The 9,534-nt window shown below is 51.4% G+C and overlaps 1 protein-coding gene across 1 annotated transcript in view; it reads left to right on the top strand.

The window, feature by feature from the left end:
- The first annotated feature begins 234 nt into the window (after window positions 1-234).
- The window catches only part of LOC102766195 (putative serine protease 41), an 11,185-nt gene continuing 1,885 nt past the window's right edge, over window positions 235-9,534 (top strand). The window contains exons 1-6 of the mRNA XM_015568223.1: window positions 235-301; window positions 387-416; window positions 684-852; window positions 1,876-2,153; window positions 6,141-6,295; window positions 6,654-6,875. Coding sequence (XP_015423709.1) covers window positions 235-301; window positions 387-416; window positions 684-852; window positions 1,876-2,153; window positions 6,141-6,295; window positions 6,654-6,875 — 921 coding nt within the window. The remainder of the gene's footprint in view (window positions 302-386; window positions 417-683; window positions 853-1,875; window positions 2,154-6,140; window positions 6,296-6,653; window positions 6,876-9,534) is intronic.

Here is a 9,534-nt window from a genome sequence, read left to right as displayed (position 1 = left end):
TACTAGTTCCTGGGTCATATTATCAAGGGGTGTAATTGGGGACCCAGCCCCAGGGGAAACTCAAAGCTGGGGCGCTGTGAGGTCTGATGTTCCCAAAAGCCCTTGGAGCCAGAGAGGTCAAGCTGGTGAACAGCGCCAGGGTTGCTGTTGCTCCTTCTCCCCCGGGGGGGGCGCCCCAGCGCTGGCCCTGGAGCCCGCAGAAGCAGTGGAGGCGTCAAGCCGAGGAGAGGAGACATGGGCGCTGGAGTCGGGGTGCTGCTGCTGGCACAGCTGTTGGTGAGGGTCGAACTCGAAATGCAGGGTGAGCTCAGGCCGGAGCTAGGGGTGTCAGGGGTAGGAGGGGAGCAGGGACTCCGAGGGGCGCTCACCTTCTCGCCTCACCCCAGGGTTGCAGGATCAGAACCAGCTGTTTTCAGGTAAGGCGCCCAGGATGCAGGTTTCCCTACCGGGGCACCAGGGCCAGGACGCGAAGGGCGCCATCTCTTTTCATCTCTCTCCCGCCCCAGTTTCAAGAATTCATCGTGGCTGAAGCGTAACTGACGGGCCCCGGGGGAGGGGCGGGGCCTGCAGGCCGGTGGGAAGGGCCCCCCGCGTCCCCTGCTCCCCAGGCTGCAGGGTCCCAGCACGGTTCCCCTGGGGCCGAGGGCGGGCAGATGGGCCGCATGTCCGTCTGTCCCCCCCAGAGCCTTGTGGCCGCCGGAACGTCCACTTGCTCATAGTGGGCGGAATGGAGTCTGCTCGCGGGCGCTGGCCGTGGCAGGTGAGCCTGCGGCTCCGTCACAAAGGCCACAGATGCGCGGGGAGCCTGCTCAACCGGCGCTGGGTGCTCTCGGCAGCGCACTGCTTCCGGAAGTGAGTCTGCCCCGAGCACGCCTCACACACGTGACCCCCCTGTTCCCCCGAGCCCCAGGCCTCGCTGCAGCGGCTCACACCCATCAGAGTTCCCATGGTGCGCCTGCAGGGAACTCTTCAGTTTTTCCCAGAAGGGTCTTCCAGATCATTCCCCTGCACATTTGTGTGTCTTGTTCTGTTCTCTTTCTTGTTCTCTTCTCCCCAAATGGCATCGCTAGCCTTCACCTTCCTCCTCCCACCTCCCAGTGGAGGTGCGCCACAGCGGGGAGGAATGGGCGAGGGGGTGAGTGCTGAGCACAGAACCTGCCTGGGGCAGCAGTGGCCCCTGAGACTGTTGGGACTCCTCTCTGCTGAGCATCCTACTCTGGCATCTGTGCATCTGCTCATTCATTTTTTTAGGATGGCTCTGAGGGGTGACAGGCTGGCTGAGTGACTGGCCAGTCAGACCAGGGGGTGGGGGGGCACCCTTCTGTCCTACTCCCAGCCCCCAAGTCTCTGGGATCTGGGGCTTTGGTTGCAGGTTCTCTGGGCTCCCGCCATTTCTTCACTGGACACTTTGTCCTGTAAGAAGAGCAGCTTCTGGTGTCCAGGATGAGCCCTACTAGCACCCTGGGCAGTCTCCCCTTTGAGCGTGGGCCCCAGGTGTGCTCAGGTGGCCCACACTTTGCTAAAGACCCCTACCTGAGCCCAGCCGGCATGGCTCAGTGGCTGAACGTTGACCTATGAACCAGGAGCTCATGGTTCGATTCCCAGTCAGGACACATGCTTGGGTTGCGATCCCCACCCCCAGTGTAGAGCTTGCACGAGGCAGCTGATCAATGATTCTCTCTCATCATTGATGTTTCTCTCTCTCTCTTCCTGTCCTTTCCTGACCTGCAGGAGGCAGCCGATCGATGATTCTCTCTCATCATTGATGTTCCTATCTTTTTCTCCCTCCCCCTGCCTCTCTGAAATCAATAAAAATATATTATATATATATATAAAAAAAACCTCTAACTAACTGCTCTCCCCTGTCAGACACAGGGATCCGTCGAATTGGATGGCCCAGTTTGGCGAGCTGTCTTCCAGGCCGTCTCTCTGGAGCTTGGGGGCCATCTCCCACCGTCTCAGCGTGCAGGACATCATTGTGTACCCTCACTTCAAGGAGTCGTCACTCAACGACATCGCCTTGCTAAGGCTGACCTCCCCTGTCACCTACAACAAGTACATCCAGCCCATCTGTGTTATGGCCTCCGCCTTCGAATTCCAGAACCAGAGTAACTGCTGGGTGACCGGCTGGGGGAACATCCGTGAGAACAAAAGTGAGACGGGACAGATGGGTGGGAAAGAGGGGGGCATTATCCTCCTTTTCCAGCCGCCACCTTGGCCGGTGTACAGCTGGGCCCCTGTGTGGGCCTAATCAGCATTCTCTTCCCACCTGCTGTCCACTCCTCCTCCCCCTGACAGGGCAGGACTTTCTGTGCCCACTCAGTTCCTTGTCCTCCCCAGAGACTGAGCCTGAGCCAGCAGTGAGGGAGGACCAGCTCCCCCAAGGCCGAATTCCTCAACCTGCTGGGATCTGGATTTTTCAGAAAGGCCTTGGGTGTTATTGGCTTTTTTTTTATATATATATAATTGAGATTTAATTCACAAACCATGAAATTCACCATTTTAAGTATATACAGTTCAGTGGATTTTAGTATAGTCACAGTTTGCACCATCAGCGCCACCTAATTGCAGAACATTTTCATCGTCTCAAAATGAAATCCCATAACCACTAAACAGTCCCTCCCCATTACCCACTCCCTCCAGCCCTTAGCAACCACTAACCAGATTTTTAAAAATATCTGTTTTTATTGATTTGAGAGAGAGAGAGAGGAAGGGTAAGGGAGAGAGAGATAGAAACATCAATCAGCTGCCTTCTGCATGTCCCCTACTGGAGATCGAGCCCAAAACCCGGGTATGTGCCCTGACCAGGAATCTAACCGGTGACCTCCTGGCTTATGGGTCACCGGTGTGGCTCACTGAGCCACACCAGCTGAGCCACTAACCAGCTTTTTACCTCTATGGGTTATGGATATTTTATAGAAATGGAATCATATAATATGTGACATTTTGTGTCTGGTTTCTTTTACTGAGCATAATGTTTTTAAGGTTCATGTAGCATGAAATCAGAACTTCATTTCTTTTTATGACAGAATAATATTCCATTGTATGGATAAATCATATTTATTTCTTTATCCATTGATGAACATTTGTGTTGTTTCTTCCTTTTGGGTATTGCAAATAGAGCTGCTATGAACATTAGTATACAAATTATTGTTTGAACGTCCTTTTTCCATTCTTCTGCATATATATTTAGCAGTGCAGTTTCTGGATCACATGGTGATTCCATGTTTGACTTTTGAAGAACCAACCATGTTCCACAGCAGCTGCGCCATTTTCCATTCCTGTCAACAATAAATGGGGGTAACAATGTCTCTCCATTTTCCCCAACTTGTTCTTTTCCAAATTGTTTTAATTGTTGCCATCCTAGTGGGTGTGAAGTGGAATCTCACTGTGGTTTTGATTTGCATGTCTTCAATGACAGTTATGTTGAGCATCATTACATGTGTGTGATGGCCACTTGTATATCTCTCTTAGAGAAATATTCAAGTCCTTCACCTATTTTAAAATTGAGTTGTCTTTGTTGTTTAATTGTAATCACTTTTTATATATTCTGGATACTAGACCCTTATCAGGTATATGATGTGCACACATTTTCTCTAATTCTGTAGGTTTCTTTTCACTTTCTTGATAGTGTCTTTTGATGCACAATTTTCAATTTTTTAAATGAAATCCAAATTGCATGTTTTTCTTTTGTTTGTGCTTTTGAAGTTACATCTAAGAAACCATTGGAAAATACAAGGTCATGAAGATTTACCCCTATGTTTTCTTTACAAGTTTTATTGTTTTAGTGCTTATATTTATGTCTTTGATCCATTTTGAGTTTATTTTGGCATATGGTATGAGGTAGGAGTCCAACTTCATTCTTTTTTATTGTTAATTTTTACCCGATGATATCTTTTCCATTGATTTTTTTTTTAGAGAGAGTGGAAGGGAGGGAGGAGGGGGAGGAGAGAGAAACATCAATGTGAGAGAGACATATCAATTGGTTGTCTCCCACATGTGCCCCGACAAGAGCAGGGCTCAAACCTGCAACCCAGGTACATGCCCTTGACTGGGAATTGAGCCCATGACCCTTCGGTGGGCAGGATGACACTCTAACCACTGGGAAACACTGGCCAGGGCCCAACTTCATTCTTTTGCATGTGCATATTGAGTTATGCAAGCGCTGTTTGTTGAAGAGATCGTTCTCTCCTCCATTGAATTGTCTTGGCACCTTTATCAAAAGTGGATTTACCATAGATGTATAGATTTATTTCTAGACCAGGGGTGGGCAAACTTTTTGACTCAAGGGCCACGATGGGTTCTTAAACTGGACCGGAAGGCCGGAACAAAAGCATGGATGGAGTGTTTGTGTGAACTAATATAAATTCAAAGTAAACATCATTACATAAAAGGGTACGGTCTTTTTTTTTTTTTTTTTTTAGTTTTATTCATTTCAAACGGGCCGGATCCTGCCCGCGGGCCGTAGTTTGCCCACGGCTGTTCTAGACTCACAATTTTAGTCCACTGGTCTGTGTGTTTATCCTTGTGCCAGGATTTCATTGTTGATTCCTTTAGCTTTATAGCATATTTTGAAATTGGGCATTGTGAGTCCTCCAATTTTGTTCCACTTTTTCTTTTCTTTTTAGTTAGGCAGGATCTTTTTTGTTTAATCCTCACCCAAGAACATGTTCATTGATTTTGAGAGAGAAAGAAAGAGAGGGAGAAAAACACTGTGAGAGATTAGTTGCCTCCCACACGCACCCTAACAGGGGCCAGGGATCGAGCCTGCAACCCAGGCATGTGCCCTTGACCGGGAATCAATCCTGAGACCCTTTGGTGTGCAGGCCAGCGCTCTAAGCCACACTGGCCAGGGCTGCACGAGTGTTCTTTATTTCTTCCAATGAATTAAGTTACTGATTAGTGTCCTTTCATTTCATCCTGAAGGGCTCCCTTTCCCATTACTCATTGGGTAGATCTAACAGTGAGTCCTCTCAGCACTTATTTATCTGGAAGTGTCTTAACTTCTTTGTTTTCTGAGGGAAAGTTTTGCCTGAAATAGAATTCTTGGTTAACTTTTATTCTTTCAGCACTTTAAATATGTCATTCTAGCCCAGTAATGGTGAACCTATGACATACGTGTCAGAGGTGACACACGAACTCATTTTGTGGTTGATTTTTCTTTGTTAAATGGCATTTAAATATATAAAATAAATATAAAAAATATAAATCTTTGTTTTACTATGGTTGCAACTATCAAAAAATTTCTATATGTGACATGGCACCAGAAGTGGATAGAGCGGATAGAGCGTTGGCCTGCAGACTAAAGGATCCCAGGTTTGATTTGGGTTAAGGGCACATGCCCAGGTTTCGGGCCCGACACCCAGAAGGGGGCGTGCAGGAGGCAGCCGATCAATGATTCTCTCTCATCATTGATGTTTCTATCTCCCTCTCCCTTACTCTCCCTGAAATCAATAAATCAAAATTATTTTTAAAAAGCCAGTTTGGCTCAGTGGATAGAGCATCAGCCTGCGGACCAAAGGGTCCTTGGTCTGATTCTGGTCCAGGGCATGTACCTTGTTTGCAGGCTCCCCCCAGCCTGTATTTATTTATGTATTTATTTATTTATTTTAAAGAAAAGAACAATGGCCCAGCCCTGGCCAGTGTCACTCAGTTGGTTGAGCGTCATCCCATGCACCAGAAGATTGCCAGTTCATTAGGGCACATACCTGATTAGGGCACATACCTGATTGCAGGCTCAATTCCCAGTAGGGGGCGTGCAAGAGGCAGCCGATGGAAGTTTCCCACATCAATGTTTCTCTTTTTTATCTGGAAGTGTCTTAACACATAGTCACTTATGTCCCATCCTCCCTTAAAAATCAACAAAAACCTTTTTGTTTTTAAAGAACAATGGCCCAGGCATTGTAAGACACTGGGGGATAGGGGACTGTCAAGGGCGGGGGGGAAAAAAGGACACATATGTAATACACTTTGTAATACTTTAAGCAATAAAAAAAAAAAAAAAGAACAATGGCCCAGGCATTGCGAGTGCCCCAGGGATCTCCGTTGCCATAGCGGCATAGCCCATATCATTCCTCCCAACCTGATGGCAGAGGAGAGGCTCAGGATGCTATCTTTCTGTTTCCTCAACTCCTATGCAGAGCTGCCAGCTCCCTACATCCTCCAGGAAGTACGGGTTTCCATCATAAACAACTCCCGGTGTAATGACCTGTTCCAACAGCCCAATTTCTTCTACAGACTGGCAGATGATGTGATTTGTGCTGGCTCTGAGGATGGCAAGCATGACGCCTGCGAAGTGAGTGCCCCTGCCCCAGTCAGAGCCTTGCTGGAAACAGGCCCCGCCCCCTCAACCTTGGGCCTGAGAACAACCCCCATGGCCAGTCTACCCTCAGAGTTGGTTAAGGAGGAAGTGATTTGGCCCTTACTTACCCTGCCTATAAAAGCTCATTTTGCATTAGCAGGATCTCTTTGGATCCTCATGTGGATAGCGATTTTTTCCCCCCTTTGCAGATGCGGAAACTGAGGCGTGGTCACTTCCGGGGGGAGGAGTAGGATTTGCACCTAGTTTGCCCAGCTCCATAGCCCCTCCTGTTCTGGGGCCTCCCCACGCGCCCCTCCTGCCCCAGGCCAGGCTCACCTATGCTGCTCCCCAGGGTGACTCAGGCGGACCCTTGACCTGTGAGAAGAATGGACTGTGGACTCAGATTGGAATCGTGAGCTGGGGAATAGGCTGTGGTCGGCCCAACCGACCCGGTGTCTACACCAACATCAGTAGATACTTCAGCTGGATCCAGAAGCACACGGCCCACAGCGCACCCCGGCCAGACCCCTTCCCACTACTGCTGCTCCTCCCTCTGCTCTGGGCTGCCCCACTCGTGTAGCTGACCTGCACAGCTGGCCCTGTAAGGGTGCAGGAGTCACCACAGCACTGGGCACATTCACGCAGGGCTGTGGACGGACACCCCTGAACTGTCTGCTGGATCAGGCCCTGGTCCCTTCTGTCTCCTTTGCTAATAAATGTGTGCATTTTCATTGATTCCTTGCAGAGTGTTTTGTGGACTTGGGTGGTTTCCTGGACACTCTCATAGTCACTTATGTCCCATTCTCTCCAAGACCACTCCCTAATTCCTAATTCTTTCTCTGCTGAGCTGCACTATACTTATTTTGGTTGCGAACAGGAGAACCCCCACAGGTTAGTGCAATCAGAAAGAATTTGTGGAAGGACGTTAGTAGCACTGGGGGGCTAGGAAGACTGGAGTGGGGTATGGACATGCCCCTGAACACCCCAGTGCTCGTCACACAGATGTCAGCTGCTCCTGGTCTTAATGTGGTCGGTCCCCCAAAGGCTGACCTGGGACTCGGACTGGGGTGCGGATAGTTTATTTGGGAGGCGATACCAAGAAGCGCCAGTGAGGAGGGGGGACACTGAGGCAGGGAAGGAAGAACCCCATGACGTTTGCCTGAATGAGGGTACTGAGGTGCAGTCCTGCTGGGCCCCTGGAGAAACCGCAGGCTCCTGGAGGACAAGGATGCTGTGTGTGGGCACTTCTCTCCTGACCCCACAGGTTGAGGGCTGTCCTGGTGGCATGGGTGCTACAAGTTACAGCAGGTCCCGGTGAGGACGCCAGTGCCTCAGGAGCCGCTGCAGCACCACAAGGTGGCCTGGGGGAGGCGGGCAGCACCAAGTCTGTCTGGCTCCTCACTGGTGTCCCAGAACTCAGCCTCAGCATGACCAGGGATCAGGCCAGTCGTAGGGCCCATTCAGGGGCACCTGGAACTGCTCAAGCAGATCTGCGTTTTCACAAGATTCCCAAGTGCTGTGAGCTCAAGACGTGTGAGGAGCTATGGTTGGTCTAGATTTCTTCCCTCGGCTCCCCACCCTACAGTTCCCTGCTGTGGAGAGGCAGGTGTGGGAGTCTTCAGAGGGCAGACCTTCCTGGTTTCTGCCCCACACCGCCAGCAGTGCATTGTGTAGGGCCGTGGTCGGCAAACTGCAGCTCGAGAGCCACATGCGGCTCTTTGGCCCCTTGAGTGTGGCTCTTCCTAAGCCTTAGGAGTACCCTAATTAAGTTAATAACAATGTACCTACCTATATAGTGTAAGTTTAAAAAATTTGGCTCTCAAAAGAAATTTCAATCATCGTACTGTTGATATTTGGCTCTGTTGACTAATGAGTTTGCCGACCACTGGTGTAGGGCATCACACTTGGACTTCGTGCCCTGGGGCAGCCCTGTGAAGCTGGAGCGCCCCTCCCCCTCACCCCCCCAAAGAGGAAACTGAGGGGACAGGACTGCTGGAGTCACCCAGCTCACAAGGGCCCGGGTCTAGAGAGCACTTGGCCAGGCCTGGGGTCTGCGCTCCATGTTGGGCCTCCCAAGCCGGAACTTGGTGCCTCAGCAGCCAGCCCTGTCAGGAGCCTGGGGCCTGGTCAGCTTTGGAGGAGAGCTGCCAAGGATCCTCTGGAGCCTTCTGGAGCCTCCTGGCCTGACCGCAGTCCCCCTTCTCCCCCCACCTCACTGCCCTTGCTTGGCTGGGCTCCTGCCCCCCGTCTCCAGCACCTTGGCCCAAACTGGACTTCTTTTGAGAATTGCAGGTGTCTCTTCCCTGCCACCTTGAAAGTGCTGCTCAAAGCATCTTTGTTTGAGGCTGGACAGCTGAAGCCGCAGCCCCTCCCTGGTCTCCTTAATTACCCCTGGCAGGGCCCGCCCCCTCCTGGCCTTTTAAGCCCCCACATACAGCGCCAGCCCAGTCAGCTGGGAGGGACCAGGCTGTAAGGGTGAGAGCAGGGTCCAGGGGCTGGCAGGGTGGGTGGGGGCAGCAGTTGGGTAATGGGAATAGAGGGTGGGATGGGGCTTGCCTGGAGGCCGAGGGTCCCCAAGTCTCAAAGGGGTTGGGGGCAAGGGTGTTCCCCGGGGCCTGGACGCAGACAGAGCCTGGGCCCTGGGCGTAAGCCTGAGACTAACTGGGGGCTGAGGGAAGACAGAACGGCCTCTGGGACACAAGTGCTCTGGGCTAGGACCCTCCTTCCTCCCTCTGCAGAGTCTAAGCCCTGGGCAGGGCCACCTTCACCCAGCACAGTCCTAGAGACAGAATGAGGGGGGCTTCCTGCCCCCCGGTACTGCTCCTGCTGCTGCTGCGTGAGTGTGGGACAGGGGCTACGGGTGCTGGACACAGGGACCTTGGCTACCAGATGTCCCACCTCACCCCTCTCTGGCCTGGTTCCCATAGAGCACACCAGGGCAATCTAATCTTGGCTTCAAGGGTCCCAGTTCTCTCTGTCACTGACCTTGGGCTCTCCAAACCTGCATGTGCTGCTGTCTTCGCAATGGGTATAAGCCCCCTCCTCACCGTGCTTTGGGGAAGGTTAAATTGGGTAACCAGTGGACATAATCCCGGCACCAGGTTAATGCAACAGATTTGTTCCACCTTCCTTATCTGTAACCTCCCTTCCCCTCGCTCCGTTATCTGATACCAAATCCATAATCCAGTGCCTTCCCTACTTCCTCTTCCAGGAGTGGCCCGGACGCTGGAGTC

Source organism: Myotis davidii, unplaced genomic scaffold, assembly GCF_000327345.1.
Source record: "Myotis davidii unplaced genomic scaffold, ASM32734v1 scaffold4270, whole genome shotgun sequence".
Taxonomy (NCBI): domain Eukaryota; kingdom Metazoa; phylum Chordata; class Mammalia; order Chiroptera; family Vespertilionidae; genus Myotis; species Myotis davidii.
This window is presented reverse-complemented; position numbering and strand designations above follow the sequence as displayed.